At 59.5% G+C, this 18814-nt stretch overlaps 1 protein-coding gene across 5 annotated transcripts in view; it reads right to left on the bottom strand.

The window, feature by feature from the left end:
- The window catches only part of SLC41A3 (solute carrier family 41 member 3), a 78448-nt gene extending 66501 nt beyond the window's left edge, over window positions 1–11947 (bottom strand). For 4 of the 5 annotated variants that reach the window (XM_062200591.1, XM_062200592.1, XM_062200593.1 and 1 more), the window contains exon 1: window positions 11659–11947. In XM_062200591.1, the coding sequence (XP_062056575.1) occupies window positions 11659–11931 (273 nt within the window). In that variant the 5' untranslated portion in view covers window positions 11932–11947. Of the gene's footprint in view, window positions 1–2697; window positions 2908–11658 lie in introns of those variants that run through there. The other variant, XM_062200595.1, reaches the window with a different exon arrangement.
- Between the last annotated feature and the right edge of the window lie 6867 nt (window positions 11948–18814).

The following is an 18814-nucleotide window of genomic DNA, read 5'->3' as shown; positions in this document are numbered from 1 at the left end:
AGAGAGACCCCGTGCAGACGGGGTCATGTGGGCGGGCTTGCCCACCGTGACGGGCATCCCCACGAGGAGAGTGGGATGCAGGTACACACACAGGGAAGGTGGGGAGGCCAAGGAGCCGAGGCTGCCTGCGCCTCTGTCTCCACGCCCGGGGACTCGTGTCCACCACGCAGGCCAGTGCTGGGCGGGGCTCTGTCACTGCAGCCCGGCGGATTTGTCATGCAGATGAGGGAGGGAAATGGGGTAATGGCGAGAGGAGGGAACGCCATGAGTGCAGTGCGCTGACCAGTGTGCACCTGTCTGTTCTCAGGACGTCCTGATGGAGAGAATCCATGCGCCCTGTTCTCAGAGTCACTGTGAGTGAGGTTTTCTGTCCCTTACAGCCAAAGCAAAGACACCTCCCGCTGGCCTGAGCTGGAGCAGGTGGCTCTGGGTGGCCTCAGCCCACCTACCGCACTGGGAGCCCCCTGCTCTGCCAGCCAGGGATTAACCCTTTCCTGCCCCCCGGACCTGCCCGTGAGGTCATGGCAACTCTGAAATCCTGCACCACCCGTGCAGCAGCGCTGAGTGGGGCCGAGCCTCCCCAGCAACCACGGTTCGCGCACCCAGGGGCTCTGGACGAGGCCACGGCCTCCGGGCTCTCCCCTGCTGCCCCCAGCCTCACCCTCCAGGGCATCTTGTTTCACTGCACAAATATGACCACGCAATGCGGCCAGGTTAACCCTTCACGGCCAGTCCCACCCAAGAATACACCCAGCGCACAGGAAGGCCCCCACACGTGCCCAGGGACACTGCTAGCTATCTCCTATCTCAAGAGCAGCCAGCAGGAGCCCACAGGATTAAAGTCAGAGCAGTGGCGCCCCCTGGGGGATGGCCCGGGTTATACAGGTGCATCGCCTTTGAGTTGTGTGATTTTCTAAACATCTGTAATACACTACACTGAAACAAATAATTATTTTGAAACAAATGATTTTTTTTAAATGCACACATACATAACTGCCCCCTTGCACTCAATGCTGACCTCAGATCTTGAGTAGACGGTCCCTCCACCCCCCGCCCCCAGGTCAGCAGCCAGCCCCTCCACCGTCCCTTCCTCTTCACACAGGCACGCTCTCACTCCCCCGCGCTTCTGTCCACACATCTCACTGCCGGCAGTGTCTCTGTCTTTCGTGGCTCCCGTACCTCCAAGGCCCCCTCTCAGCTTCTCCTACTTCCTCTCCAGGTTCTGCGAGCGTCGGCTCACTGCCTCCAGCCCTGCCCAGCCCCCCTGACTGACAGATGCCCCCCGGACCACAGAGACTGGGGCATTACAAAGAAGCATGCAGGGGTGGCCGTCATGGCTCAGAAAGTTAGGTGGCCACTTGAGAGGCCTCCCTGCCCTATCTGGGTGCACGGGTTCAAGTCCCATCTCTGCTTCGGACCCCGCTTCCTGCCAAGGCACACTAGGGGAGGCAGTGGGTGACGGCTCAAGCTCTTGGGTTCCCGCCACCCACTTGGGAGACGTGGATGGAGTCCCTGGTTCCTGACTCCTGGCTTGGGGCCTGGCCCAGCCCCAGCTGTCATGAGCATCTGGGCAGTGAATCAGCAGGTGGCAATGATGGGAGGGGCCGCGTTCACCGTGCTGCTGCCCCAACGGCAGCCGTGAACACGGTGACGGCAGAGGCTCAGCCCAGTGTCAGCAAGGCGGTGTCCAGGCACGGGTGAAGCCGCAGGGGGAAAGACAGGGCTCCGGGTCGCAATCCCACAGAGGCACAGGGTCTCCTGACAGCGGGCCAGCCACTCAGCCCTGAGACAGGCTCGGGGTCCCACGCACCGGGCGGCGCGGGGAGAAGCCCCCAGGAGCGTATGAGCTGGCACTCAGAGGCCAGGGAGACTGCTGGGCACCGCGCACCCCGCTCCAGCAGGGAGACACCGTGGCAGCGTGAGGCGCAGCCGGCCCTGCTAGGTATAAACGTGATCTCGGGGTCACAAAGCCGTCTCACACAGCAGAACTCCTTGGGCACAGAAACCTGATCTACACCAAGACGCCAAGACTCAGGCCAGCCTCCGCGGCTTTTGCCTGCTTTCCAGTTTCATTCTAGAACGATACGACAACTGGACAATGGAAGTTGACGTGGACAGAGCCAAAAAATCTCACCGATCCAGATACATGAGCAGAGCCGAGCCCAAGGCAGCAACGGCCCACGAGGAGCAAAGGGCTCAGAGAACCTGGGGCCCGGGCACGGCTCCCCACCTCACGCTTCCCTCCAGCACCTGCGTGAGGACCCGGGGTGGGAGGACTCCCATCCCCCATCCCATCCCCCTGGGACCACACCACCACCTGGGCCTCGGCACTCAGTGAGGCGGGCCCTTTCACTGTCAGGGAAACCAAGGCCAGGAGATGGCAAATCCCCCACCTGCGAGCAGCAGACGCTACCTAAGGAGCCCACAGCACAGGGAGGAAAGTGGTCAGAGCCACCGCCCAACACGACGCGGCGCCTGCGGCTAACCTTCAGGGAGCGTCGTCACCAGGATACTCTGGGAACCTCAGGGGCCAAGGAAGCGGGGGAGGAGGACCCTCCTGGCGGCTCCACCGACATCCAGGACCCTTGTGCAGCCAGGCCAGGCTTGGCTGCTGCCCGTCGGGTCCCAGCCTGCCCCAGCCGTGGAGCCCGGCGACGCGAGCTCCTGCTCCCCCTGCCCCCGGCGCCCCGCACGCACCTGTACCGTGTTCATCACCAGGCCGGCTGTCATCATGCCCAGAGTGGACAGCAGGATGGGCACCACGACCTGGCCCGTCATGGTGAGGAAGGTCTCGGGCAGCACCCCGTGGGGATACCGGATGAGCTCACAGCTGACGCCGCGCAGTTTCTTGTTTTGGAAGCGGAACCTCAGGTTCAGCTGTGTGACACCCATGGTGGGGCCGTCGGTCACATTCCCAGGGTGAGGCGCCAAGCCCCGGGGCCTCGGGTCTGCTCTCTGCCTCGCCCACGCGCGGGGACGCTCTTCCCAGGACGTCCACGCAGATCCGGGCTTCCCGGGACCCTGCGCCTGCGGAGGGTCCCGATGGCGCCTCAGCCGAGAGCCAGGGCAGACGAGAGAGGGACACAGGCCAGCGTGGCACCCCGCCTCGGCCAGTCTCTGCTGTCCACACTGCCAGGCAGGTGCTCCTCTGAGAGTGGCTGTCTGCCTGCCAGGGAGGCTCGCTGTCCCTCAGCGGTGACCTTGACGGCGTCCGGCAGCCCGGCCCACGCGGGCTCAGCCTGGACACAAACAGAGCCCACGTGGGCCTGGCCTCGGTGAGCGCCCACGCGGGCTCGGCCGCTGCCCTCTGCACGTGTGTCCTGGGCTGCCCCGCTCTGGGCATGGAAGGGCCTGGGAGACCTCAGTTCAGAGGATCCACGTCCTCGGGGCAGTGCCGCAGGCCCTCAGGGAGTCGGTGGGTCTGCAGAAGGAAGCCACACCCTGTGGTCACTTCCGTGGCAGTGTCCAGGGAGGGGCCCATGGCCACAGGGAAGGGCCGTGTTCCCAGGGGAGATGCAGCCCCGGGGACACGCCAGCATGCTTCCAAAGTGGCACCCCCTTCTCCCGGACTGAAGATGAGCCCCTGCCCAGGGGAGTCACCTCTGAACCCTGGGGATTCTATTGTTGGCTGTGAACCCTGTGTATTCCACAGGCGCCACAAACAGAATGCCGGGCCTGACCACAGCTGGGAGCGGGGACCGAGGCCACAGCCAGCAGGAGCGCGAAGCTGAGAGTCCGCGCCACAGCTAGTGACCCCCGGGATCCCGCCCCGCCTCGGGCCTCGCGTCCAGGCCCATCTAAACCACTGCACTCAGGCGCTTTAAGGGGTCTCCTCCATCAGATAGCCCCCCTACCCCGGCTCAGGTTCCCACGTGCCGCCCCCACAACAGCAATCCCACTGACCTCCACAGGCTGAGCTGCGGCTCCCCACAAACTCCAGGGCCTGCCGCCCCGGCCACCGGCGTCGCTCCCGCTGAACCTTGGCCCATACCCTCCATTGACTCGGTCACCCCACAGCTCCTCCTGGGAGCCAGGCACGATGGGGCCCACACCTCCTGGGCACCCTTCCCTTTCCAAGTCGGCGTCTCTGACCTTGCCCTCCGCGCTGGGACCGCCCTGACAGGTGGACGCTGCAGGAGGGCCGCTGTGTGGTCAGTCTCTTAGGGAACGGGCAGCTCCATCCCCGACCTCTTGGGATGCTCTGCTCCCGTGCTGTGCGGAGGACTGGGCTGTGGCACGAGAGGCCCAGGCAGGGGAGCCAGCAGCGCGGTCAAGGTCACAGCAACAGCTCCCCAGTCACATGAGTGCACTCTCCCGGCTGGGCCCGGCAGCCACAGCCACTGCACAGGGCAGAGCGGCCACTGCGCTGAACCCGGCCCACACGGCAGAGCAGCCAGCAGAGAACGATCGGCTGTTAGCAGGCCTCATCCCCACCCTCGATCCCACGCATTTCAGATACGCCAGCAACCCCCAGACGCACCAGGTCCTTCCCTGAGCTTCCGGAGCACCTTGCGGACGGGCAATCTCTCAGACCCAAGTCTCTCACGATCATTCCTTCCTAAACCCCCTCTCCCCGGCTCCCTGCCTCGGGTCTGGTTCTGTCAGAAAAGCGCACCTCACTCAACCCCATGTCCACTCTCCCTGTGCTCACATCTGCCCCCACATCTCTGTCCCCTACTGCAGCCCAAAGACGCCACCTCCCCATGACCCTGGTCACCTCCAACCCATCGTCCCACCCAAGCCAACACAGTCTTCCCGTGAACAGGCCACGTCCATGCAGTGAGGAGGCCACTCGCTCACGACCTAAGAAAGAGGTATTCAGGGCCGGCGCTGCCGCGTAGCACAGAAAACCTCTGCTGTGGTGCCGGCATCCCCTCTGGGCGCCGGTTCGAGCCCCGGCTACTGTGCTTCTGATCCAGCTCCCTGCTAAAGGCCTGGCAAAGCAGCAGAAGATGGCCCACGTGCTTGGGCCGCTGCCACCCACATGGGAGAATCAGATGTAACACCTGGCTCCTGGCCTCGGCCCAGCCCCGCCCTGGCTGTCGTAGCCATCTGAGGAGTGAACGGGCAGATGGAAGATCTTGCTCCGTCTCCCTGTTGCTCTGCCTTTGAAATAAATAAAGAATTCCTGCACACGCAGAAGGACTTCTCCCGGAGCCTCACACGGGCTCTGCCCACGCTCCTCCACTCCCCGGGGCACCACGTGGCCCAGGGCCAACCAAGGTGCTGCCTCAGTTTCCCCCAGGGTTCCCACAGTCCTCTTTCTGCACCTCCCTAGGGGCAGGTCCCACTGTGGCCCAAGAGAAGCAGGCATTTGCGCACGTGTCTACTCCCCCCACCCCACCCCCCTGCAAAGAAGGGAGCCCGTGGGACTGGAATGCTGGGATCTTCAGAGCGGGGAGTGACGCACGGGTTTACTCCGCAGAATGGAACTCATGGCCCGCTCCTTTCCAGACGCTGGTCTAAGTGCCAGGGCACACGCGAGACCCAAACAGATGTGTGTGGAGCTCCCCAGTTCTGTAGCTAATCCTAAAGATGAAAATGCAAAGGTGACCTGTGGTGAGTGCTCTGAAGGAAGTCAGGACTGCACAGAGCAGGTTCAACCACAGGCGAGCTCTCAGCCTGTAGAAGGATGGAGGGGTGGGTGGGTGGATCAAGGGACAGACGGACATACGGGTGGATGGGGGGGTGGATGGATGGGGGATGGAGGCATGGGTGGGTGGATCAACGGACAGACAAACATACAGGTGGATGGGTAATGGACGGGGGCATGGAGAGATGGACAGAGGGATGGACGGATGAATAGATGGGGGAGGGATGGACCCACAGATAGGTGGGTGGATAGAAGGATGGATGCACAGGTGGATGGACAGACGGACAGATGGACGGCCGGCCGGCCTGCTGTTCCCTTTGTAGCAGTCTATGTTTCTCAAGGCCATTCCACATTTACTCAGTGTTCTCTCAAAACACTGCTAAGATGTTCACAGGAAGTGCGACCTGTTTTTGCCAGTGGGAAAAGGCAGGCCCCAGGAGGGCCCGCCCACTATCACACGCAGGTGAGCAACAGGGGCCTAAGACCCTCACTCACTCCTGACACGAGACTCAGACTCTCCACCCTCCCTCCCAGCCCCTGCGCCCCCCGCCTGCCACTGCTACCCCAGCCACAGCTTGGCTCAGCTTGCTCCAGCGAGAGTTTGACCAGTAGAGGGGCCACGAGAAATGGTCCGTTCCTGAGGGAGGCGTCGCCGAAGTCGAAGTCGGCTGGTGTAAGGGAGGTTCCTCTAGCCTGGCCGGCCGCTGAACACCTGCAGCGAGAGCCCTGCTCCCCAGGCTGGCTGGAGCGACCCCCGGGGACCAGGCATCACTCCACAGTTTTCTATGTGGTCCCAGAGTGCGACAGAACGTGCAACCATTAGGAGCCTTGCCATGACCTGCGACCACCTAGGTTAGCGGCACTAAGGGGGTGGGAACCCAACGCCAGGATTTGGAGGTGGGGCCTCTGGGAAGGGATTTATGATTAGATTTAGATCAGGCCCTCCTGGACTGAATCCTGACGACTTTACAGAAATACCACATAGACCGACATCTGCGTCCCTTTATAATTTTCTGTACACTCTGACAATTCTGTAATTATTCTAAAGCCATCCAAAGACAGCCTGTCACCAACACTAATCGTGTGGAGTGAAATCAGTGACCACGTGGGAAAACGCAGCGTGTGAGTGACACGAGCACTCCGCTGGGAAACACCACTCTCGGGTGACACGTGAGAGCACGAGCCGTCAACACGGCCAGCGGGGCCGCCGCACGGCAGATGGAGCAGGTGACTTTAAAAATAGCTCAGCAGTGTGAACGGCGCTCCGCGCTGCGCTGCATCTGGGTCAGGCATCAGATGATCTCCCGGGGACCCAGAACAAGCCCCCCGGCTCCCTCCGGGCCTCGAGCCCAGCCCACAACCCAAGACACAGAGAGTGGGGGTCTCTGTGGGGGCTTCCCCGCCAGGCTCAGGAGAACCCCAGGGAGCTTTGGCACCCGGCAGCTCAGAGTCAGGGCCTTGCACGAGGTCTGCTCCTCCAACCCCTTCGTTGCCGGGGGAGGGTGTGTGTGAGAGACTTTAGCAGGGGGTCCAGGGACAGTGACAGGCGGGGCAGAGGCTCTGGGAAGGGCAGGCCTGCCAGTCCTGCTGCTAGTCTTTTCCTGGGGTCCCCTAGACCCGGACAGCCCCACTGCTCCCCGTCAGCAATGTGAAGGAACTCGAAAGGTTCTTTATTCTTCTGATCTCGGCTGGCACAGCCATCCACAGGCGGAATTAAAGGAATCTCACGGCCAACCCCCGGGGACTCCTCCCAGCCGCTCCTGTCTCGGCTCAGCTCGCCCCTCTGTCCAGCACAGCGACCACTCTATCTTTTCCTGGGCCCTGACTTCCATGCCTGCCACCTGCCACTCCCCAGGGTGGGCAGCCCGAGGGCCAGGCCCTGCTCTGGGGACCACCACAGCCCTGAGCACACACACTCATACGTGGCCTGAGGGATGACTAAGCCAATAAGCAGAATCATAGAAAACCCAGCCACACCCACCAGGAGGAGGGTGTACGGCCTCAGCCCCTGGTGAAACCAGAGGAGCTTCGAATGGCCTGGCCACAGGCTCCCGTGGACGAGGCCCTGCCACACACCCCTCCTGGTCAAGGGGACCACGCCCCATGCCCCCCGCGGTGGGTTTCAGTCCTGTCCCTCACAGAATTATTTAAGAAAGGTGATCCCGTGATCCCGTAGGCCTGGCCACCCTCCTCGCATGACAAAGCCTGCTGGCTGCTCTGCCCCTAAATGTAACTTTCGGTGTGGCCTCACGGGCCTGTGCTGGCCTCTCCCCAGGCTGTGCGTGCGTGGGAGTCAGAACCTGCTGTCACTCTCACGTGCCCAGGGCTGGGTGTCCCAGGCTCGCCATCCCCGTGCCCCTGGACAAGACCCCCCTCCCTCCCCAACTGGCAAGGCGTGCAGACACTCCAACCCGAGCGGGGGGCACCTGGGCAGTTTAACTACCCGCTCGTTGATAACTAACTGGTTCCCTGACAGGCAAAGGCTGCCCAGGATGCAACTGCCAATCACCAGCTGGCTGTTGACCTTGAACTTGCTCCCCACCTTGCTGGCTGGCTTGAGCACCACTGTCTCCTTCCTCTGCCCCACCCCAGGGGCCTTCTAACCCCAAACCAGCACTGCCGCTGACCGCCCGGAAATGAGGGGCCCTCATGGGTCACCTGTGTCTGGCAGGTGCTCCCACCTCTTGCGACCTGCCCTGCCTCATGACAAGAGGGGACGTCGCGGACCCAGTCCCAGCTGAGACAGTCAGCACCATCCGATGGAAGTTCCAACGTGACCTTCAAGAAGTGACACTGATTATACGAGACTCACGCAATGAGGACGTGAGGACGGCTCTGCTGCTTACCAGTCCAGTCTGGTCTCCCCCTAAGCTTGGGAAGAATGAATGGAGGCACAGGGTGGAGGGACACAGCCTTAATGTGGCGGTCCCATCAGTGCGGACCCCCGAGCCACCCAATCGACAACCAGTAAATATTCTGCTGCTACAGATCTGGCTGCTAATCAACAGCCTCTCAGCGGCAATGACCTTCACCTCCAAAGAGAAACAACAGGCTCTTTCCAGGCCGCCCAGGAGGCCCCTTGACGCCCCGCCATCCCCTGCAGCCTTTGCAGAGCCTTCACAGCACAGGTGTGACACCACCCACACGTCGTCCTCCTCCGACAAGGTCCACCTGGTGACACACTGCGGGCACACAAGCAACTCAGCAGGCGCTCCTGTTACCCTACGAGCAAGGCCTCCTGCCTCGACGAACTTCCTGAAGACCACCCGGGACACTGGGCGCCTCCACCTGACGCAGGGAACAGGCAGCGGGGGACCCTCTGGGCAAGTCCAGCAGCTCCCAGGCCTTTCGGGGTCCTGCAGCTGACATGTTTATTTCTCCCACCCGGGGACGCTGCCATTAGCTAACTGGCTTCTTGAATGGATCCCCGTGCAGTTAAAGCTTCCAGAAGCATTTGTCAAAGTAAAATCGGCAGGCACTCCTCCGAGGGCCTTCCCAGCTGCTTCGCCAGGGAGCGGGGCTTGGCCAGCTCCCGTTCAGCTTGCAGAGCGTCCAGACCACGCACAGCAGCTGCAACGCTGTCTCTGTCCACACGGGAAATGCCCTCCTAGGTGCCACTCCAGGCACCAATGGGGTAGCTCCTGCCGGCCACACGCGGGGCTGTCCTGCTGCCGGCCACACGCGGGGCTGTCCTACTGCCGCCACACGCGGGGCTGTCCTACTGCTGGCCACACGCAGGGCTGTCCTACTAATGGCCACACGCGGGGCTCTCCTACTGCCGGCCACACGCGGGGCTGTCCTACTGCCGGCCACACGCGGGGCTCTCCTACTGCCGGCCACACACGGGGCTCTCCTACTGCCGGCCACACGCGGGGCTCTCCTACTGCCGGCCACACGCGGGGCTGTCCTACTGCCGGCCACACGCGGGGCTGTCCTACTAATGGCCACACGCGGGGCTGTCCTACTGCCGGCCACACGCGGGGCTCTCCTACTGCCGGCCACACGCGAGGCTCTCCTACTGATGGCCACACGCGGGGCTCTCCTACTGCCGGCCACATGCGGGGCTCTCCTACTGATGGCCACACGCGGGGCTGTCCTACTGATGGCCACACGCGGGGCTCTCCTACTGCCGCCACACGCAGGGCTCTCCTACTGATGGCCACATGCGGGGCTGTCCTGCTGCCGGCCACACGCGGGGCTCTCCTACTGCCGGCCACACGCAGGGCTCTCCTGAAACAGAGGCTCCCGCGGGCTCCTCCCCTGTGAGCTCCGTTGCTGGCTGCCTGTCCCGCCTTTGGGACAGCACCCAAGCCCAGCAAGGCCTCCTTCGGACAACGCAGAGCCCAGGCTCCACCCTCTGCCACATCCCACCTGCAGGGGGCAGCGGTCTCCCAGCGCTCAGTCTCTTCCCAGGAGCCTGCCCACCCCAAGAGCCTCTGGCCACCTGGGGATGCGTGGGGGAGGGGGCAGCAACAGAAACCACACAGACCCTCCGTGGCTGGCATCACCCCTGTAACCCGTGGCGGAGCTCGGTGGGGGGCCACTGCTCTCCATCTCTCCTCCAGAAAGTTCCAGGCAAGGGCAACCGCCCGGGGGTGAGCACTGGAGGCCAAACCTTAAGCAGTCACTTGGGACGGGATGCTGTGGCCAGGCGGTGGCACCATCCGCACCTCCCAAGGAGGCACACAGACCCCTGCCCGCTGCTGCTACTGCCACAGGCACGATTCATCCGTGCACCCCCACAGCCACACCACCAGGTCCCCCAAGTGTCCTCACGGGCCCGGCGGCCCCCTCCCTCCTGGTCAATCACCCACTGAGACAGGTGCTTCTATCCCCTGTGGTCTCGCTCACCTCGAGGCTTTGAGGCAGTGTCTGGACGTGCTGGAGCCACTGCGGATGAGCTCACTGCTGCCGTCCGGTCAAAGCAGGAGGACCACGAGTGGCCACTTCCCCATCAGGCTCTGCTCCCAGAGATAAGGGCCCCGGGCCAAGCCCTGCTCCTTATCACAGCGCAGGCACTGACCCTGCTCACCCTGAGCCCTGGCTTCAGTCCTGCTGCCTCACGAGGCCCCGGGAGGAGGCAGGGCTCGCCACCTGCTGGAACCACAGCACCTGCGCCGCTCTGCCCAGGAGTGCAATCCCCTGTGTGGCCCTGCAGGGCGCGGGCCGCTTCCTGCGCACACTGAGACGTACGGGAAGAAGCTGCTGTGGCTCTCACCCGTCCAGGAGGCGCTGTGTCCACCATCCTCCTAACCACCGGGCGGGATCCCTCCCCCTTACACGGGTAAACAGGCCACCCCCTCTCCACCTGTTTCTCCCACCAGCTTCCCTCCCTCCCCTTGTGTAACCTCCTCCAGGCAGCCCGCTGGGCCTCGCAGCCTTCCTAGGCTGATGTGTGTCTCTGCAGGGCTGGGGTCTCTGCATGAAGACCCTCCCAGCGCTCTCTGACGTGTGCACATCACGGTCACCGTGAGCTGGCCTGGGCCAGGTGAGCCCTCCAAGAAAGGAAGAAAGGCAGGTGCTTTCCGAGGTCAGAGACGGGGACGTGACAGGGACTCCGTGTTAGTGACGCTTCTCCACCACTGGTTTGGAAGGGCCATGTGGCACAAATGCAAGCAACCAGACCTGGTGTTGTGGCACAGCAGGTAAAGCCACCGTCTGCGACACCAGCATCCCATGTGGGCGCCGGTTCGAGTCCCGCTCTCTGATCTAGCTCTCTGCTATGGCCTGAGAAAGCAGTGGAAGATGGCCCAGGTCCTTGGGCCCCTGCACCTGCATGGGAGACCCAGAGGAACCTCCTGGCTCCTAGCTTCAGCCTGGTTTAGCCCTGGCTGCTGCAGCCATTTGGAGAGAAAACCAGCAATAGAAGATCGATCTCTCTCTCTCTCTCTCTCTCTAACTCTGCCTTTCAAATAAATAAAATTAATCTTTAAAAAGGAATCTTGCCCAATACACAAAGTGGCACCCGACAAAGCTGGCCCTGGACCCGCGGAGCTGAGCCCAACAGCAGCAGTGCACCCGCTGGGCGACACAGAGGCCGGCCCCCCCACTCAGCTCCCTCTCACCTGGAAGTAGTCCAGCAGCACGCCCGCGCAGGACAGCCCCAGGCCGGCACACAGGAAGGGCGGCGCCACCTGCAGCCCAATGGTCCAGGCTGTCTCCCTGCCGGCCTCAGGGTCTGTGGGCTTGGGGGCCGAGAGCTGGCGTGAGGGGACTCTCTGAAGTCCAGCTTCTGAGGCCGCGGGGGGTCCGCCTGTGCCGAGCGTGGGCGGTAGCCCCTGCTCCTCTGGCCGACCGCAGCCCTCGGGCCTCCGCTGCCGGGGCTCCGTCCCCTCCATCTGCGCGCAGACGAGCCCCTGGCGGCCCCCACCTGCGAGAAGAAAGCAGCAGAGGTTCAAGGGCAGAATTCCCGGGGCTGGAGCCGCTCCCTCTGACCCCCATCCTCTCCCTTGGGCTCCTGCACCCCCATGGCCAGTTGTTCCACTAGCATGGGGGTGAGGACAAAGCATCCTACAGGAGAACGTTCTAGAAGCAGGCGGATATGAACCGGAGGCAGCCACGGCAGGGGATCCAGGACTGGTGAAAAGTCCCTCTCCCATCAGTTGAACTAGAAAACCTGCCAAGCTCTCTCAATCAAGGGGGTTACACAACGCCAGAACGCAGCCACCTGGGGAGTCGCTATCCAACAATAGTGGCTGAATCCCAGCCACGATGACCTTGACCTGTGACCTTCACACCCACCTCTCCCTCCGAGTGAACCAGTGGCATGGAGGGTGCTGCTACCTCACCCCCCTGGGGCTCCCTGGAAGACCCTGCCCCACCCATAGGGCCCCCTGTATGTCTTGCAACTTGGGAGTCCATGGCTCTAAGACACCTGCCAGCGGGGGACACTGCCAATTGATGAGCCTCCTGGCCACTGGCCCTGGGTCACGGCTGGGACAGACCAACGGGAAAGCTTAGGAGGAAGCACCGGGGACTGAATTTCCCACCCTCCCACGGGGCAGCCCAGGGCAGAGGTGGAGGCTAGGGATGCTTTGTCAAGTGCCGTCCTGGTGGCAGAAGATGCACAGGGTCCCCAGGGACCTCGAAGCCACCTCCAGCCGACCGCTAAGCAGGGATTTCAGCGGCCACATACGACACCGGATGGGGTGTACTTGCAGAGTCAGTCAACGAGCTGCGGCAGGGAGAAGCGCCGGGCAGAGGGAGAAATCCCGTTCCCGGAGCCGCCACGCTGTGTTATTTAAAACATCCCCTTTCCAACCAAACCCGTGGAGACAGGAAAGCAAGGATGCCGTGCAGGACGGGAGCAGCTGAGGGTGTGCCCAGGAAACCCACATGTCAGGCCGACCAGACGGAAACTGGACATATGTTCCAAGCACTAACAAGATCTCTACTCAGACTGGGAATGTCAACAGAGAGATTAACATTAACTTTAAAAGCAACCAAAAGGAAATGCTAAAAGGTACAACCAGAAGGTATTTCTCAGAGGCGCTCACAGCTGATCTGACTGAGGGAAACAATTATTTACATTTCAAAAAAGTAAGGAGAGGCCGGTGCTTAACAGGCTAATCCTCTGCCTTGCGGCGCCGGCGCCGGCACACCGGGTTCTAGTCCTGGTCAGGGCACCGATCCTGTCCCGGTTGCCCCTCTTCCAGGCCAGCTCTCTGCTGTGGCCAGGGAGTGCAGTGGAGGATGGCCCAAGTGCTTGGGCCCTGCACCCCATGGGAGACCAGAAGCACCTGGCTCCTGGCTTCGGATCAGCGCGTTGCACCAGTCGCAGCACGCCGGCCGTGGCGGCCATTGGAGGGTGAACCAACGGCAAAAAGGAAGACCTTTCTCTCTGTCTCTCTCTCTCACTGTCCACTCTGCCTGTCAAAAAAAAAAAAAAAAAAGAACAAAAAAGCAAGGAGAAAGGGTTTTGAGGGTTTTCGCCACAAAGAAGTGCTAAATGTTTGAAAAGATAGATATGAACAGTACACGGTGCATATATGTATCAAAACGTCCCATTGGTATTGACGGAGCGAGGATCCATGGTGACCTCTTGCCTACATCACAGCCAGGCCCCCAGTTCTTTGCCCTGTGATCCAGCCCCGCCCCGCCTGACTGCTGGACACACCCCTCCCTGAAGAGTCCCGCCATCAGCCTGGGCTCCCCCCACTCCTCCCAAGCTCGCTCCCCCATCTCAGCAGCGCAGCCCCAGAGTCCGGCCTCAGCTCCCACTGGGATCTCCAGGACTCTTACAACCGGCCCAAGCCCAGCTCTAGCTCAGACACCCACGTCCCTCGCAGCCACGCTGCACTACAGAACCCACTACAGAACCGCCACCTGTTTCCCCGGAGTGAGCCCCTCCCAGGCTTTACTCCACCGACTAAACCTGGGCTGTGGCTTCGGCTCTGCCTCTTCTTTCTGACAGGCATGTCACAAATACGTATAACTGTGTCAGTTAAAAATAAGTATTAGGAAGAAAAAAGGGGAAATACCCTGAACTGGAAGGTAAGTCAAGAGATTATCCAAGCTGAGGAGCAAAAATGCAAAAGTGGAGAAAAAGGCACAGGCCCTCAGCAAATTGTGGACTCTTAGCCAGCAGGCCTGAACACACGAGGGACGCCCCAGAAAGTGGAGACAGCAAAGGGGGCAGGGAGAAGAGCTGACGGTGTAACACGCAAAACCTGTGCACACTCAAGTCTAAGGAGGACGAACTTGCAGAGAGCCACGCCGAGACCCTCCAAAGATCTCAAAAGCCAGAAGAGGGCGGGCGCCCTTCACCAACACGGGAAACTCAGTGAGATCCGCGGCTCGTTTCTCCCAACCAGGAGCCCTGTCCCCAGCAAACCCCTGGCAAAGGGAGGTGAGATTAGAGCCCCAGACCAAGAAGATGGAGAGAACCCATGCACTCCCCCTGTACAGGAGGGTCTGCACGACGCTTGACCCATACACACAGGAACAGCAGGGCCCGGGTCTCTACACAGAGAGTTGGTTTAAAGGAACAGACATATTTGTGTACTAAAAAAAAAAAGGCAGACTAAAAATGAGACACTGGAATATATCTATGTATTGCAAAGGAAAGCAATAATGGAGAAATAGAGAAAGAAAAAGACGTGAGACACACAGAAGACAAACAGCAACATGGCAGACCTAAGTCCTACCTTGAAAAGATACATATGAAATAAAATTACGGCCGGCACCGTGGCTCAACAGGCTAATCCTCCGCCTTGCGGCGCCGGCACACCGGGTTCTAGTCCCAGTCGGGGCACCGGATTCTCTCCCGGTTGCCCCTCTTCCAGGCCAGCTCTCTGCTGTGGCCAGGGAGTGCAGTGGAGGATGGCCCAAGTGCTTGGGCCCTGCACCCTATGGGAGACCAGGAGAAGCACCTGGCTCCTGCCATCGGATCAGCGCGGTGCGCCGGCCGCAGCGCGCCAGCCGCGGCAGCCATTGGAGGGTGAACCAACGGCAAAGGAAGACCTTTCTCTCTGTCTCTCTCACTGTCCACTCTGCCTGTCAAAAAAAAAAAAAAAAAAAAAAAAAAGAAAAGAAATAAAATTACACTAGATGTAAAGGAACAAAGTAAAAGGACTTAAAAAGACAAAAGGTGGCCGGCGCCGCGGCTCACCAGGCTAATCCTCCGCCTTGCGGCGCCGGCACACTGGGTTCTAGTCCCGGTCGGGGCACCGATCCTGTCCCGGTTGCCCCTCTTCCAGGCCAGCTCTCTGCTGTGGCCAGGGAGTGCAGTGGAGGATGGCCCAAGTGCTTGGGCCCTGCACCCCATGGGAGACCAGGAGAAGCACCTGGCTCCTGCCATCGGAACAGCGCGGTGCGCCGGCCTCAGCGCGCTACCGCGGCGGCCATTGGAGGGTGAACCAACGGCAAAAGGAAGACCTTTCTCTCTGTCTCTCTCTCTCTCACTGTCCACTCTGCCTGTCAAAAAAAAAAAAAAAAGATACATATGAAATAAAATTACGGTCGGCGCCGCGGCTCACTAGGCTAATCCTCCGCCTTGCGGCGCCGGCACACCGGATTCTAGTCCCGGTCGGGGCACCAATCCTGTCCTGGTTGCCCCTCTTCCAGGCCAGCTCTCTGCTGTGGCCAGGGAGTGCAGTGGAGGATGGCCCAAGTGCTTGGGCCCTGCACCCCATGGGAGACCAGGAGAAGCACCTGGCTCCTGCCATCGGATCAGCAGGGTGCGCCGGCCGCAGCGCGCCAGCCGTGGCGGCCATTGGAGGGTGAACCAACGGCAAAGGAAGACCTTTCTCTCTGTCTCTCTCACTGTCCACTCTGCCTGTCAAAAAAAAAAAAAAAAGAAGAAAAGAAAAGAAAAGAAATAAAATTACACTAGATGTAAAGGAACAAAGTAAAAGGACTTAAAAAGACAAAAGGTGCAAACAGCAACCAGGAGGGAGCTGGAGTGGTTTAGTTAATATCTGGCGAAACAGACATCAGGACAAAAACTGTTACTGCAAAGGCGGCTATCCGACCTATATCTACCCAAACGATATCGCAAGTATAAACACACACGTACCTAACACAAGAGTCTCAAAATACACAAGGCATAACCTGGGGGACTAAGGGAAAGAAAATTCAACAGCGATAGTTGGAGACGCGAGTGCTCCACTACCAATAACTGGCGGGGCCATTAGATCAACCCGAAAACACCAGACTTGAACCACACTGTAGGCGAATTAGCTCCAAAAGACACCACCCAAAACAGGACATGTTCACAGCAGAGAGAGAGAGAGCGAGCGAGCGAGAGCAGCCCCGGGTAGACCAGCGGCTTACACAGCGCAAAGTGGCGCATACCAAGTGCATCCACAAGGCCTTGTGTGAGGGACCCCCGTTAGACACGTAAACAAGTTTGAACACGTTTAAAGGGATTCACGTCGCACGAAGGATGTTCTCCGACTGCAGTGGAGTGAAATTAGAAATCAGCCATGGAGTAACACTGGGGAAATTCACACCCACGGGGGAATAAAACGACACACCCAGATACCTGATGAGTCAGCCATAAAAATCACAAAAGAAGTGAGGAAATTCTCAGAGAGCAATGAAAATGAAAACACAACAAGGCTACACTTACAAGGCGTGGTAAGCGCAGGGCTCAGAGGAAAATTTATAGCTGTCGATGCCAAAATCTAGCTTTAAACGACCTTAAATTATATATTATTAATTAATAATAGTTATTAATAATACGTTAATCTTCCACCTTCAGTGACATGAAAAAGAGGAGCAAACAAAACCCAAAAAGGTAAGTGAGAAGTAAGAAGAAAATTAGATTAGAGTGGTAATAAATGAAATGGAGAATTGAAAAATAATGGAGAAACGCAAGAAAACCATAAGTTGTGTCCGTGGCAAGATCAACAAAACTGACAAACCTTTAGCTGAACTGACTACGAAGACAGAGATGAGAGACGCTCAAATACATAGTCAGGAGCGAAACAGGGGAGGACACTAACAAGCTTAAAGAGTCATTGTTACAAGAGGATACTATGAAGCCAGCAGATCAGAAAACACACAGATCGCTAGAAACAAGCAAACCCACACAAATGACTGGAGAAGAAGTGAAATATAAACAGAACTACGAACACGGAGACCGCACCAGGAATCCAAACAGCGCCTCCAAGGAAAAGCCAGAGACCAGGGTCCTCACGTAACGAAGCCTGCGGGCAGCTAGGGAATCATTACCAAATCTTGGTGAACTCTGAAAACGCAAAATAAGGTTCAAAAACGAAGGAACACTTCCCAGCTTCTTAGAGGTGACCAGTATAGCCCGATACCAAAACTCGACAAGGACAGCCCAAGGACACCGCAAACCAGCGTGCTCTGGGGACAGACACAAAACCCTCCGCCAATACTCACAAGCCGGAGGGTGACCAAGCGGGAGTTGCTTGGAGAATTCAGCGTTAGTTCCTGAACACCCATCCCTGTGACACTCCAGACTACCAAGATCATGGCAGAAAACACGATGGCTCAGGAAGCCCAGAAAAAGATACGATGCGACCAGAGTCCATCATCGATGCAAATCAGTCCAGGATGAAATGCACCCTAGCCGGAGGGTATGAAGACGGATTTCTCTGTACTGCGTGGTCATTACTTAATTCCACTGCCTCTCTGAGGACTTCCGCAGTTTAGGTGTGTGAATGGGGACAAGCGGACAAGCCACACGAGCGCTGGGAAGAGTAGAAACTGAACCAAGACCAGGAAAACTCGACAGCAGGGGCAGTCTTGGGACAGCCAGGCAGAAGGGATAGGATGATTGGAAAAGACGTTAACAAGAGGGCCCACGGGCAGGCCTTTGGCTCCGAGGTTGACACCGCGTGGGTAACCACATTCCGTATCAGAGAGCCTGGGCTCAAGTTCCGGCTCCGGCGTCCTGCTAACGGGCACCCTGGCCGGCAGCAGGTTGGCCACTGGGAGACCCAGAGGGAGTTTCCAGCACCCAGGCACTTGGGGAGTGAGCCAGCAGATGTGCAGTGTCTCCGTCTCTCGCCCTCTCAAATAAATAATAAACAAATAAACGAGACCCAACTTGGCAAAGAACGAAGCGATCACGGCACAAGAGCCACACAGCGTCACTGCCTCGTCCCCAAGCGGCCGAGACTTCTCTCGACCTCGCTAACTGCTGAGAGCGGGGGCAGCACAAACGAGTTTCCTAATATACCAGGAAACTGGGGCAGGGGCGGGGGCGGCCCGCCAGGCCCACCTGGAGCCCCTCCCTGCCGGGGCAGGCTCGGAATCTCGAGAAAACCAACCGGAGACAAGTCCGTAAAGACATGACCATCACGGGCTCCTGCCATGACAGCCTGTGACCGCGCAGGCTCATGAAGACACACAGGCCAGGCCCAGTGCCTGACCCAGACTCAATCCCGGGAACCCAGCACACAGACACACAGACACACACAGAGACACACACACGGACACATACAGAGACACAGAAACAGATACATACACACACACAGAGACACACACAGACACACAAAGAGACACAGAAACAGACACATACACACACACAAACTGACACACACACAGAGACACACACAGTCACACACAGAGACACATATACACACAGACACACACACACAGAGACACAGACACACACACAGAGACATACACACACATGGACACACAGACAAACTGACATATAGACATACACACATAGACACACACACACCGACACACAGAGACACAGAAACAGACACATACACACACGGACACACACACACACAGGTG

Source organism: Lepus europaeus, chromosome 9 (assembly GCF_033115175.1).
Source record: "Lepus europaeus isolate LE1 chromosome 9, mLepTim1.pri, whole genome shotgun sequence".
Lineage (NCBI taxonomy): Eukaryota > Metazoa > Chordata > Mammalia > Lagomorpha > Leporidae > Lepus > Lepus europaeus.
The sequence above is the reverse complement of the archived record's forward strand: the minus strand, read 5'-3'. Positions and strand labels throughout refer to the sequence as shown.